General features: G+C 37.1%; 1 protein-coding gene across 3 annotated transcripts in view; it reads right to left on the bottom strand.

Annotated features, from left to right (window-relative positions):
• Positions 1-26,938, bottom strand: part of sfmbt2 (Scm like with four mbt domains 2) — a 417,083-nt gene that overhangs the window by 304,660 nt on the left and 85,485 nt on the right. For all 3 annotated transcript variants that reach the window (XM_028814085.2, XM_028814102.2, XM_028814094.2), the window contains exons 3-4: positions 21,042-21,136; positions 16,212-16,452 (exon numbers count right to left, since the gene is read on the bottom strand). In XM_028814085.2, coding sequence (XP_028669918.1) covers positions 16,212-16,452; positions 21,042-21,136 — 336 coding nt within the window. The remainder of the gene's footprint in view (positions 1-16,211; positions 16,453-21,041; positions 21,137-26,938) is intronic.

Genomic DNA, 26,938 nt, shown 5'->3' with positions numbered 1-26,938 from the left:
GCATAAAAACCTTGATAAATGTGAATGTTCTGCTCATGAAAGTATCTTTCAGCACCTGCCATACAAAAGTCTGCTATTTTAAACTTTACGTAACTTTCTGTTAGCCACTTGGATAACTTTGTTTATCAATCTATGTGAATGACAGCAACACAATATGAACATGTTGTGGACACATTTTTAAAATATACTGTGAAATATTCAAAAATGTTCACGTTAGATATCCATTAGAAATGACTGAAAGCAAGAGGTGGTGGGTGGGGAGGGGTTGTGGGTGCAAACCTACTTTAAAAATGGGCCTATATTTTAACATTTTTCCCTAAATAAAAACAAATGAGAGTGGCAAAGAAGTAGTGCTACTGCCTTGCAAGAAGGACACTGGGTTTCATGTCCCAGGTGCCCCCTGTATGGATTTTGCACGTTCTCCCCATGAATACATGTGGTTTCCTCCATGTGCTCTGGTTTCCCCCCAGGCATGCAGGTTAGGTGGACTGGCATTACTAATTGGCCCTAGAGTGTGGACGTGTGTGTGTGAGTTCTGTTCACCCTTCAATGGACTTGTGCCTTGTCTAAGGACTGTTCCTGCCTGATGCTTGCTGGGATTGGTTCCACTTTCCCCACAATGCTGCTCAGGTTTGGAAAAAGATTAATAGAGTGATATAAATAGTCAATCCCTATGTTTTCAGGACAAGGCCGGAAACCTGAAAAGTGCACTCCTCTGTCAAAAGACTGACTCCAACACTGACCCACACAGACATGGTAGGTTGATGCAAACTCCACATGGACAGTGTACTGAGAGTGAAAAAATACAAGTAGCTTCTGTTGTTTTATTTAACTAATGAATTATTTTTTGCCACCACTCAATCACTATAAATTTATAATGTACGATTAGCATTACTATAAATAATCTTTAAAAAAATACAAAAAGTCTTAAATAAAATGTTTCCAAAGGCACTAACTGGAATGGAAATAAGTGAATATAAATAATAATCAAATAAGCCTTTTCCTGGCAGCATCAGAAATCAGACAGGAAGCTACCCTTTATAGGATATGTTTAATAGAAATCCAGAATTGCTGACAGACAGGCCATAATCATCAAAAAATATGCATATATTGGGGGGAAACAGAAGGAAACCTGAATACCCGGGAAAAAACATGGAGAATAAGGGCAGCACAGAACTACATCTAGTGACTGGGACAAGAATCAAACTTGGGCGTTTAGAACTTTGAGGCAGCAGGACTAACCACTGCACACCTAAATAATATTACTACTACTACTAATACTACTATTTAGAAGATGATGATTATAAGCAGGGGAAGCTTTGTTTAAAACAGCTTTTTTGTTCTCTGAAATAGCCTGCAATACTTGTATATTACTCAACCTGTTTGGCTCCACATCATTATTTCCATTCCTGAACAGCAACTCAGGAAGATCAGTTTGCAATGTTATCAGTTTTTCAGTCAATGGAAAAATCCACCTCAAAGCCTCCCTTAATTTTTATTTCTCCCTGAAGGATTAAACTTAGGTGGGGTGGAAGCATTATTCAGCATGTGTTTTTCCTTTTCTTATGCCTTTTGCTTATGTATGAGCAAAAGCAGCTTCAAGAATTTGTAAGTGGAACTGAGGAGATATGCGATATGAGATGGCCAATAAATTAATGTGGGGCTACGTTGAAAGGTCCTGCCTGTGACTACAGTACTGCACTTGAATTTCATTTGTTTCCTCAGGTGGATATTGAATGGATCACAGGAAACCCCAAAGAACTAACTGTATATATTGTGGCATGGAAGGTGATAGCATCAGTAATTTATTTCCTAGTGCCTATGGGGTTTTTTTCTTATGGGGTGGTGCATTTAGAAATGCATCCATGACTGACCTTATGATGTGAATGAGTCTGGAATATATCTTTTTTCAAATGACCTGTTTTTAGCAAGATCTGTCATGCATTGAATGATCTCCGGTGCTGTTTAAAAAGTCATAAAAGTTTATTTTGTCACTCCAGTTTGTAGTTACAATGAGAATGCCTACATTTATCCATTACAAACTGTACTGAAGTGGAAAAAATGCCACATTATTGAAGTTAATTTCTTTCTGCACCAGAGTGTTTTCCTACTCATTTTCCTCTAACACACTTCATTTGTCACCAGTGAGCTTTGCTCATCGACTGCTAATGTTGTCCATGACGAGATTCTAGAAATGAGATGTATCTTGAATGTCTAATGTATTTAAGTGATGAAATACCATGTAATGATTTAAGTCTTTGTAATCATAATATTTCACATCATATCATTGCCCTGTTCATGGCTATTTCCTGCACCGCACCTTGTGCTGAAGAGCTTTAAGCCCTGATAACCGTGAATTGTGTTAAGTGCATTTGAGTATGTATATACATGAACGTATGTATGAATGTACTGTCACGTCATGACAATGATTGTGGACACAAGATACAGTGAAGATGAAACAACTTGTGAAGTAATTGCCTATCCAGTCCAAAGCAGACCAACAAATGTTAGGGTGATATCAGGAGATGCCATGAACCAGATCCCAGTGCACATAAGAGAGCAAAATCATATATCCCAGTCCAGCAGTGGATTAGTAAAATATGAGACTCAGCAAACAGCATTTCTGATACAACCCATGCACAAAATCACACAAAAAAAGAACACACCTTCAAAAATGAAAAGGAGATCAAAGTACCTACTTTGAATTTAATCCTGCTTATTCTCTATATGGATTATGCAAATTCTGTCTTGTCCATGTGTGCCTTTCTCTAGTTGTTCCCATTTTCCTTTCACATTACAAAGACATGCATGTTAAGGCCCCATCACACTACGTACATGACTTGTCCAATAAATGATTGTTGTAGCCTTCATTTTTATAATCTTGGTGAGTCGTGGATAGCATACCAACCCTAGTGACTCAGTCATTCATTCTATGAATTCTCATCAGGACAGGCTCTTGTGAGAGTTGAAAATCAATGACCGTTAATCCAGAAGTACAATATACAATGCGGCTACAACAAAAGCAGATGTTCTGGATCACACAAACAGAAAGGTGGCTTATCTGTCCAGTTTGTAGTGTTTGCATACCAGGACAGGATGTACCAAGGAAAAAACAGACTGAAGTTCTGTTAGAACTCACTATGCCTGAAAAATGTTCCTGCAGCCACTAGCACTATTAGCCAGCACGCTAATGTTAATTAGCTGTCAAAATGAAGTGAGTTCACAATACTTTGGAGGTGCAATAGGAATTTTGAAACTGCTAAAGAGTTGTGAGGGAATAGTGTAGTCCGTTATTCCTGCAATTCCTAGTTGTCTAGTCTGACATCCAACAATTATAGTCAGTAATTCTTCAACTCAAAGTCCTGTAGTGTGACACTGGCCTTACGATCGGACTTTAAACTGGCCTGGAGAAAGTCACTGTTGGTCAGCATGGGAGAAGCCATACAATGGTGTTGCATTTTAGCCAAGGTTCCTCCCCTGGCAGAGGTTCAAATTCTGTTTTTAGTTTTTTCATGTTAATTTTTGGTAATATTGTTGGTTATTTAGGTTCTATGTACCTACTGTATTTATCTATCGTCTTTTATGTTACATATATTTTGTAGGTGTTTCCCAAGAGTTGGGGCCACCTGTCCATTACTGTATGAGACTGCCCTCTGCCCTATAAAGGCTGAGGAAATCCCACAGTCCCTCATTCTGCAATGAATGCACTAGTTGCGGAATGAGTTCTCTTGAGTTAATTCTGTGCTTTGGGTGATTTCTGGATCTTTTAAATCCTTGATCTGTATTTTGAACTTTGCCTACAGGATTGTGCACGTGGACATTGTTTGCCTTGGATAGCCTTTACTTTTTCAGGCATCCCATGATGTGCCTTTTGTGCTCTTTGGAATGTCACTGTTTAATAAAGTTATTTATTTATTTATTTTTTATCTTTTATTTATAAAGATACTATGTTGCCCTTTTCTAATAGCAGGGACTTGACAGTATTTTGCCCTCTGATGGGCATTTTGAGTCATTCTTTGGGACCTTATGCTTTGGAACTATTTAGTTCATAACAGATGGGCTGTTTATATATAAAATAAATTGTTAACATTATAAAGAAGCACACTGTGTTACCCATTTTAGCATACTTGGCTAATGGTTAAAGTATGGCACCACAACAGCCTAACACTCTAGAGTCTTATTTCCACTGATGCAAAAAGTCATCGTAACTCAAGATGCAAAAAGTCAACGTAAATGTTAAAAGAATTATGACAAGTTGGATGGTAAATGATAATGGGGAAAAGAATATGGTTAAACCAGCCATGACCCCAGAAAGATGCAAAGAAAATGCATGTAGTTTTAGTACTACACTATATGTTCAAATAATAATTAATAATGTTATTATTTAATCAAGTGGCATGCACTCTGCCCTGCTAGAATTTTCTTCATATTTCCTATTGAAATTAATGGTAATTTAAATACATTATAACTAGGGAAGAAGGACAAGAGAAGCTCCAGGTTAGACACACATTTTGTGCACACACTCTAGTAAGCCATTAAGGAAATCAAACGGAGAAATGCTGAAAAAAATGTACAGCACTAGATTATCCCAGAGTATCTGGCAGATGTGCCCAGTAGAGGTTACCATCTGGAATGGTCAGCAGCTGCAAGAAACAGGCTGGCAGTCAACCACAGGCAGGCAGAAAACTGATAAGAGATACTGTACATTAGCTCAGAAAGACGGTAACCTGGGTAACTTGGGATATTTTCAGGCATTGCATCTTCAGAGAAGGGAAAAGCCTACAGATATTTTCCAACATGAACATATTCCTTTATAGAAGCTTAAATTTGAAAATGGATGAGCATTACTTGTTGAACAATAGAATAAAAGCTGTGTTTACCTTGGAGAACTTATTTATTTCTCTACTTCAGACAGTACTTTATACTCTCAAGATGCAAGCCTGCATAAAATATAAGGTTAAATAAGACAAGTATTGAAGAAATGTACCTGTGGGGACCCAAATTCTGGGAAGATCTAACAGCAAATATTAGAGAGACCCTTTTAGTCTCTTTATTTTAGCAAAGCTTACACTTATAAGAATTGGTGCTGGTGCTATTCACATTGCTTTTTATTTTTTAACATATTATGGTAAACTCTTTCATTTAATGTTGCTAATTCCTTTCTCTTCTTTGTTACTTTTTAATGTCCTGTGATCCATTTGGTGTTACTACCATTTTTATCCTGTAATCTCTCTAAATTTTTGAAAACTGAACTTTGAGCAGAAGTTTTGTCTCCCGTGATGGAGAATCAGATCTGCATTGTATTCTGCTGGAAATCCTGCCAATTGCTTGCACCACAGCGCGGTTAGATGCAGACTGAGCTAGGACTACATTTTTTTATGCTTAAAATAATAAAAACATTAATTGTAAAATAAAACAATATGCAGGTTTCTGTGTTTATATTCCATGGGTGTTCTTGTGGCAATGTTATGCTTGCTGTTATTTACCATTTTAATTATTAACATGACAAGCATATTGCCATCCTAACTCTTTTCAGAGGCTGCTTCCTGTTGTTTCAGGTCATGATGTACTTGATGTACAGTTCACTGTAGAATGATACACATTATACATAAATAGCAATACAAAAGAAAATCTAATAGGAATTTAATGGCAAGTAATAATTTGAAATATCTGGGTCTTTCATAGGCCCCTCTGCTATCATACTGAAAAACAATGGAGTAATAGCCCTTCATGATGTACAGTAAACTGGATTGTTCTCATCGACAGTTTTACTGAAAGTCTCAATGGCAATCCTTTGCAAATGACAGCAACTACAGTTGTCATTACATCACATTATGATGTTGTCATTACGCTATGGGCATTTACTTAATATACAAAGAAAAACAATAAACATACTATGGTGGAATGAAGGAAGAGTGTGAAAATAATTAGAAAAACCTTGAGTTTTAATCCTTCAAAAAGTCTGAATTGGCATAAGCCATCCTAATTGAGGGTGTTCATAAGAAATGTAATAATTTGATTTATGATATAGAAGTACATAATGAGAAGAATAGCTGTGTTAGACATTTGAAATATTAAAATGTGTGCATCAATTTCAATGTTCAAAGTCTAAACATTTTCGATCGCAATAGAAATCTGTCATTTTTCACCCTCTGATAGAGGTCCACTGAGGGACAGTAAAGGATCAAAAATTAATTTACCTTAAAATAGTTTAAGAAGATGCTCTACATGCTTATGTTTCAAATTTGTTTTCTTTTACCTTTTGTGGCCTACTCTCAGGGGCCTAGGACCACCAATAAACAACAACCTCAAAATAGCATATCTATATTACTGACCCCTCTTTATTCAAAGTTTTGTGAAAAGGAGTAACTTTAGCCCCTTGTATCTCTTTAGGGGTGTACCCTTGGAGTTGGTTTATGTGGTGCGCACACCTAAAAGTACTTCTGATCATTTTTGCTGAAGACGCCTACTGGTTTACTCATTATCATGCGTGTGTAATTTCCTGCTGAAAATGTGGTCTAAAAATGGACCAACAAAGATGGGTTTTCTGGTCTAGAGGGTCAAAAATGGAGAGATGGGGGTTTTCTTGTAACAGTGAGGTACCGGACAAAAACACTGAAGTGATTTCAAAGCAGTCACTGGTAACTTCTACAAACAAAATATTTTTTCCATTCAAATGTACTAATACAAGATCATTAGGCAATAAAGTCTGCTAGAATGGCAGAGATCAGAAGAAGTTCACAAGGCCTTGATGACAGTGTTTTGAATTGTAATAAAACAGAGGCTTAATTCAGGTCTAACAATTAATTCTGCCCCCATTTAAAAAAATAAAAAAAATCAGATTTTTACAAACTAGACCTTGGAGATTTAGGGGTAGCTGGGCTGGTTCTTTGGATGCTGAGCAAAGTTTGGATGAAACCAAGGAATTTGTAGAAATCAGTTGCCCTGCAGTTAATCTTTTTGGTGTTTGGGATGAGAGGATTGAAAAGGGTTACTTTCTAGCTGCATGTTAAGAATTCAGAAATCATTTTGAAAACGTTTTGGACTCCTTCATTACTGTACAAAGAAGGGAGAGAGAAGGCGTAGAGAGAGAGAAAACAGATTAGAAAAAGGAAAGGAAAGAAGAAGACCAACAGCTGAATGGAGAAGTGTGGGTGCAAAGAAGAACTGAGAGTTGAAAAGTGAGAATCCGAAAGCAATTTTTTACATTTTTTTTATTTTTAAAGGTGTAGTCTGTGGCTCCAAGTAACAAGACAATAGAGAGGACAGTTATGATTTCAATGTTGCACGTTCTTAATAAGAACTGTCTACTGGATCTAAATTCAAGTTACAAAGCTTGGTGTCTCTCTGTTATTATTTGCTACTGAGGAATATAAATTTAAATCTCAACGGCAAAATAAGAAAAATGCATTAATCTTTATCATTAACAAAACTCACTCAAAAATATGTGCATGCGTGAGTTATATTGAGTGGTACATGTGAGGTACATTAATAATAATAATAATTCTTTACATTTATATAGCGTTTTTCTCACTACTCAAAGCACTCTCCATGCAGGGAGGACCCAGGACATGAATCCATGATCTCCTTACAGCAAAGCAGTAGTTAACCTTTTTAGCTAACAGATTTCAGGAAATAGGCCTTAAGCTTGCACATCGTGTCACGCTGAACAGGAGTGCAATGTATTCTGGGAAAGCTGAAAGGCAAGGCAGGATTTAAAATATTTTGCTTAGTTAGAAAATATAGTCTTTGATTTCTATGGGACTATAACAGTGAGCTTGTGATAATGATTTAGTAACATTCCCATGTTCGGAGAAACTGAAAAGTGTCATGAGTGCGATGCTCATACAGATGAAAACAAACAAGCCAGGTGCTCATTTTCTGGGTGAGAAGAGATTAGCTGCACTTTAGACTTTTTTTTCAAAAATAGTTCTCCTTCAGTTGATTCTTTTTGCAAAAATTAAACTTTTAGTTTAGTTATTGTTTTTCTGACATTTTTGGAAAGATCTCAGCTCAGTCGATACTATGGATACTTTCATTGAAGCTTTTCTTTATATCTGCTGCTATGAACACAATGCAAACAGTTCTCTCTCCAGCAAGAAATCATTTTCTTTTCATTGTTCAACTGAGAACATATAATTTGCTGAAGTAGTTTTGATGTAAATAAATGTAATTTTTAAGCGAAAGCTTAAATCAGTGTCTTTGTATGATTACTATCAGCGTAGCCAAGAATCTAAATTGTCCATTCCTTATCTAGCTGCTGACTCATGTGAAGTATTTTATTGGTGGCAAAACTGGGTTGAAGTAAAGGTCTCTAAGTAAAGACAGCCCCAGTGCTGGAGAGGTCACTAGGGTTGAATATACAAGGTAAAATAAGGACAGTGAGACAGGTAAGGGGGTCATAGGCAAAAGCTGTAGAGCCGATTCTGACATTTCTTTAAATCTCTCATTAGGAAAAGAATCTAAGTGGTTAGCTGCTATCTTTTGTGTTAGGTGCATGTCACAGGTAATCTGATAACATGATAAAATAAGTGGGATCAACTCACTGTTGTTTTTTGTCGTATAACAAATTATAGAACTGACCACAAAAATCCCAGTCCATTTCCCTTTCTTATTTTCTGTATTTAGCTTCCATTCTATTAAGTCTTAATAAGTCTTAATGTACACTGTGGTGCTCTTGACATTGATTAGATATTAATCTATGCTAATTAAGCATTATTTGACAAATTCATCCCTCTTGCAGGATTTTGCCTCTGCTTTGTGCTTTGTAGAGTTTTCCTGCCTCAGAAAAGGATAAGCTTGCCTCTAAAGTCTATTTATTGGTCATTTCCTTTCTGGTGTTGTATTATGATGTTCTCACATTCAAAGTTTTCATAATGTCATGAAGTATTATAAAGCAATGGGTATATTGTAGAGCAGAAGAGAAGAATACAGAAGCAATTATTGAGAAGTTGTTTAAATCTCACAGTAAATACTGCCTGCTACTTGATATTTTAGCCTGAACATTGGTCTGGAAGTTGTAACTTATGCTTGGTTAGCTTCAGAGACACAAATTGTATACATTTCTTTAAGGAAACTATATACAGTATGTAATTAATACTAAACCCTTTGTTCTATCTGACATGTAAAAAAGCATCAATATTGTTACAAATCTTGAATTTAGGTAGTAAGATTGTAAGCCTTTAGCAAGACCCACTTTGTTGTCATCTGTTAATCAGTGTTCACTCAATTAAATCATATAATTTCCCAAGCACAGGACGAAATACTTGAATTCTGCGCCCATTTGAAATTATTCATGCACACTGAGCTGAATTCTCAATGCACCCAGACATCATTTATATGGGCCAGATTAGTTGTTTCTGTGGTGTGCGATATTTCATGAATCAGATATCAGACACTGAATTTTCAACAATGGCCGAATCATAGATAAGACTGATGGGTTTAGAACACCACTGGGCCATTTTCTAAGGCTAAAGGAGAATCACAGTCTGAAACAGTCACTGAGAAAAACAGCATAACATTCAGAAGTACAGTACAGTTTCCCTATTGAAAACTCAAAGTAGGAACAAGAAGTGCATCAAGGCTCCAATCCAATCCCCCTCCAGACTTCCCCTAAAAGACTTCACATCATTGGGAAGTTGCCTAGCAAAAATAAAGCAAATTGACAGATCTGTACAGTGAAAATGTTTAAGCTCTCTCTGAAATACCAGCAGTATTAGCCAAAGCATTTTGGGACAAAACCAAAATTTCACATTTATTTTGCCAAAAGGAGAATCATGCCAGTGTATAATTTTCATCATTTTTGGCACCCAAGTGGAGACTAAACTTTCTCTACAGGAATATGCTGAATTCAACATCAATCACCATCAATATCAGAACGTCTCTCTTGCTTTTAAGTTGCTTAAACTCAAGTACTCTTTTATTGGTGGTAGCCATTGCCAAAGTAAACCTCACTTGGTTTTCTTTTCTTGACTATACTAAACGTTGTATGAAATCTGTCTCCCTGCATTCCTGTAGTCTATTTTAAACTCCTTCCATCACAAGGCTTTTAATATTATCATACTATAGATGTGGAGTAAAGACTTTTAAAGAAACCCACCACCTGTAGTCCAGATATTGGTAATCCACAACATTTCTTCTCCAAAGATTAATGGATTAAACGTGATTAACTACATATCTAACACATTTTCATTAGGGAATTCAAATATTCAAAGGAGAAGGCTGAGTAGCTCTGTATTTTGAAAAAGCGGTACAAAATATAACAAACACCAAACTGAATTTAATTTTTCATGTAGCTGCATACTCAAAATGCATTCATGAAATGAAAACAGTGAAACCAATGAGTGGTGGCCAAAGTTAAATCCATGGTGTGGGAGATTATTGCTATACTGAGAAAATACCTATGCAAGTTAAAACTTGCAATATTGTTAATGTGATAAAATAATTAAGTGCACATACTTGAATTTACTCTTGCTATGATAAAGGAATGATATTCTTCTCTCACAGACCAAACCACTTAAATCTGAATGTACTTCATCATAAAGTACAAGAACATTCATAATCAGTGCTAATGATAGGGCATATGGGCCATATTATGCAAAAGAGTGTATAATTGCAAATCAAATATGACCTACAATATTTAGAGTATATGGTTTTTTGTTATGAATCATGAAGAGGTAACAAACAGCAAGACATAAACCATAACATGTTTTTTGACAAATACAAAAAAAATAAATAATTATTTCCTAATAAGAATGTATTTTTTTTAATCTTACATAATAAGAAGAGAGCCACACTGGTATTAGTAAAACAGAGAGCACAGGAACCTCTAGGGGTGGTACATCCGATAGATAGATAGATAGATAGATAGATAGATAGATAGATAGATAGATAGATAGATAGATAGATAGATAGATAGATAGATAGATAGATAGATAGATAGATAGATAGATAGATAGATAGATAGATAGATAGATAGATAGATAGATAGATAGATAGATAGATAGATAGATAGATAGATAGATAGATAATCCCAAGGGGAAATTCACATATACTTTATTAATCCCAAGGGGAAATTCACATATGTCTGAAGTGAGCCCCAGAAAAGCATTAGGCATGCAATTTTCAGTCCCTAGTTGTTTTAGTAAAATGATTTCTGACTTTCTGTTGTATTGATACACTTTCAATTCTGTCCTAAACAAAAATGTGCTGTTATTATACTTTACATCAGAGATCAATTCACCTTAAGTACGGAATACTATCCATCCATCCATCCATCCATTATCCAACCCGCTATATGCTAACTACAGGGTCACAGGGTTCTGCTGGAGCCAATCCCAGCCAGCACAGGGCACAAGGCAGGAAACAAACCCCGGGCAGGGCGCCAGCCCACTACAGGTAATGAATACTAATGAAAGTGAATTTTCAAGCTATGTATTTCTGTAGCCGTGACTTTGTTATTCTACATACATACTCCACATAAAATCAATTACTCGTGTCTGCAATAAAAATTTTGTGATGTGAGAATGAATGGTTAAACAAGTCATTTATGCTAATAGGTTAATATTATAACATTGACATTTCAGATTTTAATTGTTGTCATGGGGAGGAAATTGACAAAGATTTCTTGTACACTTGTATCACTTGAATCACTTGTAATAAGTCTCACAAGCCTTGGTTAAAAAATAATCAAGCACAGAAGCCAAAAATTGTTACAAATACTTTGGAAGGAGAGGGTAACCCCACTTTCAGATATCTTCAGGCTGAAGAAGCATGCAGGAGAATAGTAGAGGTAAGAATACCAAAAGTACCAAGAAGGAACAAAATCAAAGGGTCTTAAGATGGAGCCCTAAATAAAAAGGCAGATAGCTTGCCTAAATAGGCACAAACACTGTGCAACACAGTTATCCCATAGGATTATTAGTTGTCAAGAAACTCAAAATGGGAGATGGAGCCAAAGGCTAGTTACCACGATAGGTGTTGTCAGACACAAGCAACATTAGTGTAGCTGTCACTGAGGTAGTGGGAACGGATGATTTTATATATGGAATTGTACTGTTTAAACTGAGCTAAAATGCTTGTCTGTCTTGTGTCATCCTCATTTACATTATACATCATACCTATGTTCAATTAAATGTAAACCAAAACACAGTCAGTAGGATTGACACACCTGCAATCTAGCCCTTATCTGCCTCAGGAATGGCTGCAAGGCAAATCACAGCTGAGCATACTGTAAGTTCATTTCAAGGAATCTTTACATTTATGTGGTGTCAGTGAAGCAACATTTCACAACAAAATTACTAACAAAAAAAGTAGCAGGAAGACTTTAAAGAGATTGAATCCATACACTGAATATATCAGTGAAAGCTGAAAATTTTTGAAGAATGATAATCAGCTATGTCCCACAGGTTGAACTACTGTATATGCATCTCCTACTAACTAAATCGAGCATTAAACATCTTTTGACACTTTCTTCTAAAAAAGCTTTAGCTCCTCAGACACATCCTAGTGAAGCTAACAGTTTCTCAAAGAACATAATAAACATTTAGATTAGAATAGGCCTTTTAGCCCATCAGAGTTCATAAATAACATTTTAACACATGTAAATCAGACTTGTGGATTTCTAAGGTGCTACCTTCAACAACACTATTAGGTATCTTATTCTGTATATATATCACTCTCTGTCTGAACAGATGGACCGTTAACATTGGTGCAAGTTTTATTCTTAAACAGCTCAGTTTCTGTTGATGAAGGAAATACTTGCAATTAACAGTTAAAAGCTGACGGCTGTAATTTTAAACGTCTTTTTTCACTTGTAATTTCTTAATCTGTGTCTAGTCCTTCAGTCTTTCCTCATAATATATACATCGCAATCTTGGAATATGCCTAACAGTACTCTTCTGAAAATTTCTTAGTGCTGCTTTGTCCTTCTTATATTACAAAGGACAAAACTGCACACAGTACTTTCTGAAGAAGTACATGTACACAGTCTACTAAACAACAACAACAAATTATGTTAGCCTTAGTATTTATTTTTCCACAACGCTTTCTTGTGAATAGTAAACAGTTGACACTTGACATCAAGTGCCAGTTTATATGTTCTTTTTCCTCCAAATTCAATTTCTGAAATATTTTTCCTTGCAATACTGTACATAGAACTTAAAATCTATTTAAATTAAGCATCTTGGCAAAACATCCGCCTTTCCCTCAGAACATCCTGCAATATATTTATCTCATCCAAATTAACATTATGTCACACATGCGCCTCTGAGGCCATCCTCACGGGCTTGATCGGGCTTAACCTGCTGATATTCTAACTTTTTCGATGTTGCCAGCCTGTCATTCCATACCATAGGTGGCATAGTCGTCAGGATTGTCCAAGGTTATGGCAGATCCTGGCAACCTTGCAGATGTGGTCCAAAGGCTAGCAGGCCAGATAATACTGCTGCATCTGCAACATGCAGAGATGATTGGGGCGGAGGCACGCCACAAGGCAGTCGATGCCTGCTATGGGAGAGGACAAGGACCTCCCAAATGCTTGTCCTGATAGCTGCGGGAAAAACACCCCGGTGCAACGTGGTGGAGGCAGATTTTGTTCTTCATTACCTCCTGGACCACCTCATCCTCCCCATGAGATAACAGTAATCAGCAGATAGGGAGGAGTTTGCAGAACTCATGGAAAGACATCGTGCCACCACCTTGACAGAGCAACCACATGAGTGCCGCCAATCCTAGCCCGCATATAGCCAAAGAACCGAAGCTGCCAGAGAGTCAAAGAGAGTCACAACAGTACAATGGTAAATGGACCTGCATCCACGGCATGTCCTGGAAATACCCCACCGCTAATTTCTGGTTGGTGGTCCAAGGCATACTGCAGCACCATATACGGTGATCCTGGGAAGAGGCTGGCCCCAAAGGAAACCTGACGAGGAGAAGCCACGTTTGCCCAGAGTGACGAACCTGAGGAAAATCCCAGCCATGCAAAAGCGCCAGTAAAGGGGCATCTACTCAATACAACTTTGCGGATCTGAAGCTGGGTGAAAACCGCAACTACAACCTGCCCATACTAAACCCCTTGACCCCACTGGGTATGTGGCGGCTGCCCCTGACCCACTTGCCTCACTGCATCTTTGCTTTCATTCCCTGCCAGCATCCTTCAAGTGTGAGCAGTGGAACAATAACTCTTTGAGGCATGTGAGAAAGCAGTTGTCTCCATAAACGGGTAGTCAACTGACAGTCCTACAGTCCCTTAGCCTCATTTTGTCCTTGACAACTTATCTGCTGTATCAGATGACAGATCACCAGAGGAAGAGCTGGAGCCCACAGCGTGCATTAGGAGGTGTGCCACTTTTGTTGATGCTGTACTGAGAGTCAATTGGCTCAAATACCTTGACAGAACTGTGCACCTCCATCCCTCTTCCAATCACTGATATTCCCTTTGAGCGGATTGGCCCATTGGTCCACCTGAACCCTCCACCAAGGGGCATAGATACAGTATATTCTTATCCTGGTGGATTATGCCAATCAGAAGCTATACCCCTCTGAACTAGTGGGGGTCTTTTCGCGAGTCAGCATCCCTAAAGAAGTCCTGATGGACCAAGGGACGCCTTTCACATCATATAACTTCTACTCTAATTCTGGAGAGAATTGTTCATCTGACTCCAGCCCTTGATGAAAGAAAACCTCAAGGGTGACAGGGCTTTGGTCTTAATGCCACATACTAATGCTGGTCTACTGGCAGGGGCCCTATGAAGTCCGAGAGCGCAAGTGGCTCATACACTAACTGGTCTATCAACCCAACCGACGTCTAAGAGAGTCAGTGTATCATGTCAACCTTCAAAAGCCAGGAGGTGATCGTGATCCCAGCAAAAAAGGCAGCCACTTCTGTCCTATTACTTTTGATAGATGCTGGACAGCTAAACTTTGGGGTGACCCTCAGCCACCAACACAGGAAGGAGTTCAAAGCCGTCATTGCCTCCATCACCAGACTTATGGATCCCAGACAGGGCCATACAAAGCTTATCCGCCAACAGATTATGACAGAGCCAGTGGTCGTAGTTTGCGAGCAGCCACATTTTGAGACTTAAAAGCAACCCTTATATAGGTTCCAGTAATGCTTTCACCTAACTCCTCTCTACTTTTTCTACTCCAGACCGACACCTCAGACACCAGCCTTGGTGACGTATGAAGACAGGTCGTCGACAGAATCAAACAATCCATCATGTATGTATCTCAGCCGGAAACTGTTGGACCAGGAGACGAGACACAAGAATGACTGAATGAGAGGCCATCACCATTAAAGGGGCAATCACGTCCATAAATTCCCCAAGAGGCTGTTTTTTTTTTACCCACAGGCGTTATTTTTATTTGGACTTGTTTTCGAATTAAACGGGCAGACTAATTCAAAATTTTCAATGTTGCCTGCCTGTCATTCTGCACCCGGCCACAATTAAAACACCTTTAAGTCTTATATTCACATAGCTCTCTGTCTCTCTGTTTACTGCCTCTTTTTACACTGAGAAGATCTTACTTAAATTCTCACAGATTAAGTACTGCTTTAAAATCCCTTTAACTGGTTTTGTGCAAAATTTGCTCTTGGGTAGATATAGTAAATTGGGGGTAAAATAAACCTTGCTAAAGGAAAAATAAAATTTACAAAACCATCAGATTGCTTTAGCAGGGATTAAAACCCATTTAAAGAAACAAACGCTAAAAATGAATCCAAAATCACTGAGTGACATGCACTGCTGAGCAAGCTACGGTGACAAAGTGACATCAACTTGTAGTCTACACTCTTAACAATCAGGAAAACAATCTCTTTAAGAAAACTCAAGAATAAACAGACAATTAAATGTACATGGAAAATAAACAACAATAATAATGACAACCTCTTCCTAAACAATCGTCTATGCCAAAGTTTAAGCTTCAGTTGAGCTAAAAACAGGGCCAGCGCACAGTACAATAATAATCAGCCATCATTATGGAATTTTGATCACATTTCTAAAGTAATCTTTTAAGTGAACTTTTCAAATATCTCAGATCAAAAACAGATAGAATGCAAAATAATTTCTAAAAAACAATGTGGCTATAACAAATATTTTGAAAGAGGTTCAGCTCTATATAACAAACACTAACTTGCATACATTTAGATAAACTGGCAATCAGTGTCTCCATTTGTTGCATTCAGCTTTATACTGTAATATAATCCTTACCTTCAGGTGGCATGAGGACTTTGTTATTCTGTGTACACCAGCCAATAGGGTGCAGATCTGCTGTCATAACATCACACCAAAAATCAGCTTTGCGATCATCTCCATAGCCACTGAAGCGTAAAAGCAGGAGTTGGCCACATGTTGTAATGATAGTTGCCACCCAGTAGGTGTCAGGGCTACTTTTATTGGCCACCTCCAGTTTCATGCCAGGTTGGAAACTGCTCTGAAGACTTATTTCAACCTAAGAAAAGAAAGAAAATACTTTTTAAAATATGTCGGGGCACTACAACTGTTAGCATTAAATGTAGTAAGTCATTTAATGTATAAAAAGATTGTTAGGAAAAGATAGAGGCAGGTGGTTAAGGGACATCTTTCTTTTCTTAAACAACAATGTTCTATAAGTTCCACAAATTATGCAAGTCTTCATTTTTTTTGCTAATTCACTAAGAAAACTGTTTTAAAATACTGACCATATAATATAAGTTTGTGGAGTGTTATGAGCAGCCCAATCTCACTAATAGCACCAGCCTGGAACAAATGTACCCAAAGAATTAAAAGGTATGATCAAAATAAGGTTTTTAATGAAAGAACCATCATAAAGACTGAACAAAAGGATCACCAAAGTGTAAAATAAAGAGACAATCAAGCTCAACAAAAGGGCTTTCTGCCCCACTGGGTCTGACTGCACAGATCTTCTACTGAATGTTCAGCATGTTGGCTCATCAGCTTACCTGTTTCAAAACACCATCACACGGGCTCCTTTCCCAATTCCTACTCTCTTTCTCTCTCTCAATTTTTTCTCTGTTTTGTGGGCACTCATCCTTGTCAGTGAGGCCCCATTCCAACTCATTTGCCAGGTCTAGACTCAAATGATAGGCTGGCAAAGGGCAGCGTTTAAACCCCACATTAGGCTATCCCTGGAGTCACTTCTGGGGTCTGGCTTATAGCCACTGCACTCCACTGCCATAGCCTGCTCTGGGAGGGTCTTTGCCAGACTTCTAAAGAAGCTTTGGGAATGTCAGGTCTCTGTGTTAGGGAGTAAAGCCTCACCTGTCTCAGGTGCTGCTGCTTTTGAGCCTGCAGGTGCTGCATGCCCTCCAACTAGTCCTTCAGGGCCGTTCTTACTCTAAAGTCCTCTAAGTAATTATTTATGAGGTACCATTTGTAATGACAGAGTATATCTCCCTGGAAGCCCCTGCCTAACCACAGAAGCATATAAACATGTTCTCCAGTTACCAGTATTATAGGTCATCCTCTCTTTCTAGACCAACAGACCTATGCCCATGTCTGGGCAACACCTCTTAAAAGGATGGTATCCTCTCAAACTACATTACAGAATATTGTAAATAAGTTTCCAAATTACATCTTACTCATTTCTCACATTTTACATGCAGCCAAAGTCACATTTCAGACCCACTTAGAAAAACTAGTTTCTTAAAGTGTACATGCAAATTTATGCCTGAAATTCTAGAAGGAAAATATTGCATCTTACGTACTATTAATAATTTCTGTATTCACTGATTATCCCTTTCAATTACTTTCTCATATACAGTACATAGTATACAGAAAGTATAGGAATTGTGAAAAAATTCCACCTCAACATTTTGATGAATCTGAAGGTTTTAGACCTTCCTGAGTCCAAAAATACTATTTTTGAAATTATGCCTGTCTGTGTGTCTGTGTGTAAACATAAGTCAAAAATGCTTTGACATAGGTCAATGAGATTTTGTACACCTGGTTTATATCAAAAATAAGAAGTCCTATCAACTTTTAGGCCACTTTTGGCAACTGGAAGTGGTACTTTAACTGAATACTTTCACGAATTTTCAAGTAAACTATAGTTATAATTACAGATAGATGATTCATATTTTGTATAGATAATAATGATAAAAAGAAAACAGATATGAAATCTGACCGGAAGTAGTATTTTATTTAACACTAAAATCCATGAAGCCTACAAAAAAATCGTAATGCCGGGCCACCTTAAATTCCCTAACACCTCTTCATCAGCATCTTTGTTTTACAAATGTGTCTAACAGCATAAGCAGCAAGAAGCCTGCTGTCCCATACCCCACTGACTCAGCTGAAGTCAGTTGCAAATTTCTCCCAGCTCAAGTCTGTTTATCTGGGTGTGAGGTGCATTGAATTGTATAGGGTAAATAATATATTGTTATTTTGAACACCTACGTACATTTCATGTGTGTTCCATGTCTACAACAATCTGTGTAAATGTAGGATGGCAGAAAATGCAAAGCTAGAAATGTCAAACACATAGCTAAAACAGAAACCTTTTTCATGTTCTACTAATAATTGGCAAAATGCTGACGTGAAATGTATAATGTGTGAGGGCTGAAGTCCAAATATCAATTGACAGAAAGTTGACATCGCTAGTGTAGAGGTAAGAGCTGCTGCCACGTAAGCAAAAGGTTGTGGGTTCAAACCTGGGGTCTTCTCATTTTTAGTAGTGAGCTGCTATTATTATTATTACTACAATATAATAAAAATATACATTTGATTTGAGTCTGTAATACCCATTGTAAATTTTTGCTACCTGTAAAAGATATCGCTGAAGGGATAAAAGCAGACACACAAACGCTGGTGAATCATGTCTTCTTGGTATCTTGTTGTCACTTGAATTTTTTGTTATTCAGTTTTATTCTTGAATAAAAGCACACTTGTTTCATTATACCTTTGCGAAAGTGTTTATTTTACATTCCAGTAACCACCTGAATGACAATGAATCTGTCTCTGCCTCTCTTGCACATGCACACACAACTTCATACATGAAAACATCACTATTTGAAAACACTATATCATTTGAACATGTTTTTTTCTGATCTGGCCCAATCTCCACATTATTGTGCATGGTACTGCAAACAGACTTATTCTTTTTGGGCGCATACACCGTGAGCATGGCACTGCCAGATCTAAACACTAGCATGGAGAATTGCTCGCATACTGAAGTGTCTTTAGCTACAGGTGAAAGTTCTGTGAAAGCGACGTGAAGAAATCGTCTGTTGTTACGATTCTGCCTTTGTCCAGAAACGGTTCCACAAGCTTTATGACCACAGTCTCGGAAAGTCTTTGTCCCGTGGGATGACTGTGATCTATTCCTAAATAAGGAATGGCATTGCACATGTGCTTTGACTCCAAGTATGCCGCAATCCAAAACTTTATGGCAAATTTGTCAGGCTTGGTTGAGATGTATTTCAAGAAAGGACAACGGACCTTGGTTGGAAACAGTTGCTCATCAACAGTAACATGTTGCCCTGGGTTGTAACGCAAAATACAGTTCTCAACAAAAAGTTACCAGATGTCCGAGATCACAGCAAATCTGTCGTTTTTCACATGTTCTGTATGGGTGTCTTTGTTGTCAAAGCGCAAATGCCACATGACAGTCTGATAGCGGTCACGGGGTGTCGTATCTTGATTACCAGTACAACAAATAGTTCTGACCAGGCATCAACCACAGCACCAACTGTGGTCATCGCTGCTCTTGTGAAAAGAATGGAGATAAACAGAATCAACTCAGAGAGGAAGAGGCAAGTTCGTTGTCCTACGTGAACTTGACTTAGAGAATAAAACTGAATAAAAAAAAAGCTCACTTTTACAAGCAGCAAAAATGTACCACGTGTGTTACAGACTCAAATCAAATGTATATTTTTATTATATTATAGTAATAATAACAATAGCAGCTCACTACTCAAACCAAGAAGAGCCCAGGCTCGAACCCACAACCTGTATACCTCTACACCAGCCAAGTCAACTTTCTGTCATTTGATATTTGAGCTATCGGTTTTTATTCATTGAGAGCACATTTAAATTGAATCATTTATTTTTCTTTGGTTAAATTCTTGAATAAAGACACACTTGTTTTGTTATACCATTTTTAAAAGTGTTTATTTGATATTTGGGCTTCAGCCCACACACATTATAAATTTCACGTCAGCATTTTGCCAATTATTAGTAGAACATGAAAAAAGTTTCTGTTTTAGCTATGTGTTCAGCATTTCTTGCCTCGCGTTTCCTGTCATCCTACATTTACTCAGATCATTGTAGACACAGAACACACATGAAATGTCTGCATCCCAAATAACAATATATTATTTACCCTGTAGAAGTCCAGACACCTCACACCCAGATAAAGAGACTTGAGCTGGGAGAACTTCAGCTGCTTTGGTGGGGGATGGGATAGCAGGCTGCTTGCTGCTTGTGCCAATTGACACATTTGCAAAACAAAGACGCTGATGAAGAGGTGCAAGGGAATTTAAGGTGGCCCAGCATTACAACTTTTTCGTAGGCTTAAGGGATTCTAGTGTTTTTTAAAAAAATTCTCACAAGAAAAAAAATAATGTAAGATACATTATTTTGAAAACTAAAAGCCTTTAGGCAGGAACATCAAAATATCACATAAACCATCTTAAGTAGGTAATTTTATTTCCTAGTAACCTCAATAAAAGTGATTCAAAAAGTAAAACATACGTCATTCATAAAGTTTCATGCAGCAATCCTACTGCTACTGCCAACTATATGTCTGTTACCTAAGAAGACTGATATGTGCTGACTCAGAGGTATGTTAAGAGTTAAAAAATAGCATTTTAATACAGCAATGTCAGATGGCCTTGAACCCAACTGTAGCACTTGTAGTCCTATGAAGAAAACTTTAATTGCTTTATACAAGTAAATACAAGCGGTAGAGATGTGCAGCAGATAGTAAAGCTACAACATAATAGGCAAACTCACCTTTTGGGTTCAGTCTGCTTGCTGTTGTATTAATATTTACTCTCAGGCAGTGAAACTGTAATCAATGAAAGGAGGTTCATTACTTACATGTTTAAATGAAGTATGTGGCGCTGCACTGGCACCTGCTCCTTCTAAATATTCATCCCAATTAAAATCCATGTCTTCATCCCCGGAATCTCCCTCTGTGAAACACAAAGATGGCATGTTCAAATAACTGCTACATTTAAAATGAGACAAACACCACTTTCATAGCTATTAGTCTACATTGCAAGGATCTGCAGAAAAAAAGCCTTGGCACACACTGCTGTTCAGATTTTTTTTAAAAATGTTAAAAGTGTATATGTCCATCTGTCCATTTACTGTGCATATGATTAAACCAGCTTGGCCCTGTTAGGGGGCTATCCCAGCAAAAAACAATAACTGACTGGGCACCAGTCCATCTCTCTTACACCTACCCAAACTTATGCATATAAGGACAACTTTGAATTGCCAACTAACCTAAAACTGTTTCATCAGATTCTAGTGAACTTCTACCATTGCATCATCGAGGGCACTATGAACGATAGTATTATAGAACGGTACGGTAACTGCATGCTGTCAGACCAGAAGTCTCTGTAGCAGGTAGTGAAAACTGTCCAGCACAACACTGGAGGCTCATTACCTGCTATTAAGGATCCCCAGTGCAAACAATGCCTGTGAAGGGCACATAGAATCATTGTGGACACCTCTTACCCTAGTCATGGCCTATTTAACCTGCTGGGATACCCTTCTACCCTGTCTTGGACTATTACTGCCACAGGACTATAAGGGCTCTGCTGTACTTGTACCTATACAATTGTCTGTGTGTTACTGTTCCTATTATTTAAACTGTTGTAATACTTTACTGTACTTATTCCATTCTACTCATATTGTACTTACTGTAAACACTATCCATTCTGCATTTTAGCTCGCACTAACCATTTTGTATATACTGTATGCTCTTGACTTACTCTTGTCTGTACAGTCTATTTCTACTGCTTGTTAGATGCAAAACTTCCTTTTGTTTTCATGGTACTTGTAAGACCAAATGAAAGGGAGTATCTTGGCTTAGTCATGACAATGTACTTGGTTTATAAAGGCAGAGACATACAGTACACATACTGCACAAAAGGTGGTGGATGCCAATCTTCTCTTTTGTTTGAAAATGAAATTTGTTTTCAGCAAGCTGATAAAAAAGTAAAATGTAAAAATGAGCAGTATGACTATGCAACATATCATATGTTTATATGTAGAAGCATGGCCACAAACACTGCATGTTGATATACTGGAAAGCAGTTTGGACACTTCAAAAAATATCTAGGCCACATGGATAATGATACGCTAATAAATTTAGCTCATGAAGCTCAACTTGTAGAGGACACCATCGCCCCATCATAGATTAATGTTCCAATGAAGATATGCTTTCCCCGAAGGTTGCTGGAAGCACTTTTATCCAGAGCATTGCTGAGGAAAGAGAATTTTTTAACCAAGACCTTTTTCAAAACCCTCCATAAACATAATGTAGTTTCTCATATATACATTTTTAGAGGTCACAATGGTATTCTGTTTTATTTAACAGTTCTGAAATGCTATGTATTCATTTTTCTTTCTTTGTGTACACTCATGATCAGATTTTTGATTATTTTGCACATAATTAAATGTTGTCTACTTGTTTAATAGAAAGAGAAATAAGGCAAAGTTTAGACAGAGGAGACCCAGAAAAAATATCTAAGCTATCAGTATTATGTTTATTGAGATGTGTCACAGTATAACAGGAACATGCTAAAAATCATGAGGTTAATTTTCTTACGTGACTAGGAAATCTTCACGACACTGTAACATTTTCTAACTGCTGTAATAGCCATGCTATATCACCCTCATAGGATTTCACAACAATAAATATACAACCAATAATGCACACTATGTAAATTAAAATAATCAAAACACAATTCAAACAGTCCACATTATAGGCAGAACATGCTCCATCATCAGACTGATCCAGCCTTGTGCGTAATGTTGTTGGAATAGGCTACTGTACCCGGTGACCCCAGACTGGATTAAGGATTTGATAATGGATACCTCTGGCAAGGCAGCCATCTTGTACTGTGTATTTCCTGCCCACAATAGCTCATCACAGCTATTAACAATGACTCTAGTATTGTACACCTCTACACAGTGTGTCTCATTCATGAAGTTATTTATTCAACATACTTAAATTAACAACAAGCTGGCCAACACTTCTAAACCTGTTGTCCAACATACTTCAATCTTGTATTGGTCAACTTAACTTTTTGGTTGTATCTTGTACATGAAATGACTCCCCATCCATTCAAAAGTCATTTCCCAAGTTGCTAAAAAGGAGTATTAGAAATAACGCATATCTTAAAACTTTTTATTTGTACTCTAGGTGCACACAGTAGTTAAAGGTGTCTCCCTGTCTACCCTCTTACAAATAAAATGAGAAAGAAAATGATTAATAACATTTTGCATTTGACTTATAGAATTGGTAGCCACTGAATCAGAGTACTTTCTAAAAAGTAATTTTATTCACAGCACATTGACGCTTCTCGTAAGTAAGTATAAGTCACATCATTACAAATGAACACCAAAACCTGGAGCACTAAAAATGTCATTACTGAGTTCATTTGCAAGTAAATGGCAACTTAAAGAACTGTGCATGTTTACTCATTATGTCACTTTTTCTCTCAAATGCTGGCCTCATATTTTGTTTCTTCAGCAGTTATTTTATAGAACTACGCATAATGTGACCACAGCAGCAGGAAGCAAATAGCAAAGTGCACAAAGTCAAGCTAGAGCCCCAACTGGAAGATTGGCCTCAGGCTGCATATTAAGAGTTGTTTGAGAATGGTTTGTCATTTTTAAGTAGTGCAGTAAACAAATTAGTCTTTTAATCCTGGAGATTATCAGTATAATTCATCTATCTCCATGTTTTAATCTTTTCTGTTGCTCTGTTTTTCCAGGTCTTTCTTAACTTTGCTCTACTTCAACTCATTTTGCTTTAGCACCACTATAGCTATTAATCAGACACATCACTACAAAAAACTGAAATGTAACTACAATATTAACTTTTCATATATTTTATACAAACAACACCGAGACACAAAGACCTCACCACATAAAGTTACAGGAAGCTGCCCAAGACCAAACAGAACGTGAGAGGAAATGTGGAGCTACTCATTGTACTACATAATACAACAAAGTAAAAACTCAAGTAAAAAACATTTAGAAATAAAAAGTTTTAAACTATAAATATATATTATGAAGTTTCAGGTAGCCAAGCCTCTGGCAAGAAAGCACACTTTAAAGCATGAAAGTAACAGACATCAACGGTGCCGTTTGCTGTCCAAGTTTTCAAATGCAACTTGCTAAATGACTTTGGGCCCATCATGCCTCCTGGCCTTTATAAGCAGTCCATTAGTGGGTGCTATTTACTTGGGTGTTACAGAGACATTCAGTGGAGGATTCATCTCAAAACCCAGCAGTACAATATAAGAGTATAGTGAATTCAGTTGGAGGACCAGGGTGTATTTGCACTCAGTTATAAGAAAACAGCACTTTTCTGAGGACTCTAGCCTTGTACTTTCTTCCATGATCTAAATACAGGAAATGGCATAGCAACATAAGCTCAGAGCTGAGAACAAGTGGACATGTTTGCACAAGAGATAGTAATTTAAGGATGTGATAAGAGAGAGATTTGAAAAATGGTGGTTTGAATATTTTGAAATGAAGCAAATGTACAACTATTACCCTGGGGTGGTGAATGTACCTGTTAGGTTAATTTGGACAGCACATCCTTTATTACATTACTCTTTAAATTACCGTCACTTTGAGCATATGTGATTAAAATGTCTCTAAAATAAAAAAATATGAATGTGTATAGATAGATAGATAGATAGATAGATAGATAGATAGATAGATAGATAGATAGATAGATAGATAGATAGATAGATAGATAGATAGATAGGTTAGTTGAACGATATACTGATCGATTGATCCTTATTTGGCCCAGGGTAATTCGTCATTTTACAGAAGCTCTTTAAAGAAATGAATCAATAAACACATAAATAGATAAATAAATATATACTGTATATATGTACATAAACATATACAGTATATGAACACACAACAGAATGACTAAAAAGGAGAAAAAATTAAAAACAAAAAAAACTTCTGACCTGACAGTTACTGTCACATTGAGGCATTATGCAGGCGTATTGCTGTTGGTATAAAGGAGCCCCAGTAAGCATTTCTTAATACAATTTGGCTGAATGATTTGTTGGCTGAAAGTCATCAGTGTTAGTGTGTTAGAGAAAGGATGTGCGGCATTGTTCATAATGGCACGTCCCATACCTGAGCTTGTCTTTTTAATTAGCTTGTTGATTCAGTGGGCCTCTCTTAAAGTGATGTTACCAGCCCAGCACAACAGAGTACAGAAAATCACACTGATCATCACAGAATTGTAGATGTGAAAGATGTCATTTACAAGTGCCAAACATGTAAGGAATGAAGTTTTTCATGTTGTACAGTGAGTTTTGGGTAGAGCTTGGATTTCACAATGTGTTATCTTATTAAACAGTGACAAAAACCCAGCTTTAATTTCATAATAAAACTTATAAAATGTCAAGATGGAACAGATGCATATATATATATATATATATATTCAAACCCATTTAAATCAAATTCAGGGTCCCAAAGAGCAAGATCCTGTCCTAGCAGCCACATAAAGCCACCCTGGACTGGGCACTAGGTAATCATAGCACATGTGTATGCAAAGATCCATGGTCACGTGCAACAGATCAATTTATAGGCACAAACTAACCTAACTTACAAATCTTACAGGGTGCAAATTGAGATGTTTCTGTTAATAGACTTAATACAATAGTTTGTATCATGGGGCAAAAGAGTGGATATGCAAGTAAGAATCTCACAGTACCTCCTACACATTGCAATACTACTACTACTACAATAGCTACTACTAATAGTATTAGTTCAAACAAATGTGCAGGATTCAAAAGCAGGTTGGTGGATCAGTGAGACAGCAACACTAACCACTGAGCAACAATGCCACCCAAAATACAAAATTTCATCTTGATAATTGTCAACAAAGCAGTTTCTTCTTAGCTCTAACACCAGTTGCCTTGCTAGACATGTACTTCAGGTAGGAATGACATGGGCTACACACCACATCTGCCACAAACTTCTGTGAAGTGCAAGCACCGTGTTGCCCATAAACTGAATACAGCCACATCCCACTGAAAATGATTATAAGTAATCAAATTATTTTATATAAAAATAAACTGAGGCCAGTTGCCATTTCAATCTTTCACTTATCATCTTGTCTACCACATTTGTGATTCCATTCTGAAATGCAAGTCTTTCAAAACTGCTACATATAGAGCTAAAATTTGTTAAACAACAACATTAAATAAGACATTAAGTGAGCCATGTATTCACATTTAATGATATCACATTTTGAAATCTCTGACATCTTTTTAATGACCCTGTCATGAACACAATTGCGAAGTTTTGTACCAAGTAAAACAATATGGCATATTAAATTACATCACATCTGAACAAAGTTCGATAGAAATGGAAATAACAAAAGCAATAAGGTACTCCAATGCAAAATAAGCCATTAGTGCAATGTCAATAAGTATCGGCAGAAATGTAAATGTGCAATAGGTAATATAAGGGCAGGTAGGGATCAGAAATCTATGTGGAGTATTGCATACAAGAGCTGCTGAAATAAATGCCAGTACCACCATATACCATATATATATATATATAGTATAACATATTCAATATTATACTTACATTTTATTATTTTCTGTGTAATACAAATTTCATGACAGTGTGGGATAAATGGGTGCAGACTGAATACAGATGGATGTGCAAAAGCTAAACTAGATACTGCATGTGTAAATGTATTTATGTGTAAATGTATA

This window comes from Erpetoichthys calabaricus, chromosome 1, assembly GCF_900747795.2.
Source record: "Erpetoichthys calabaricus chromosome 1, fErpCal1.3, whole genome shotgun sequence".
In the NCBI taxonomy this organism is placed as follows: Eukaryota; Metazoa; Chordata; class Cladistia; order Polypteriformes; family Polypteridae; genus Erpetoichthys; species Erpetoichthys calabaricus.
Note: the sequence above shows the minus strand (reverse complement) of the source record. Positions and strands in the feature narration are given on the sequence as shown.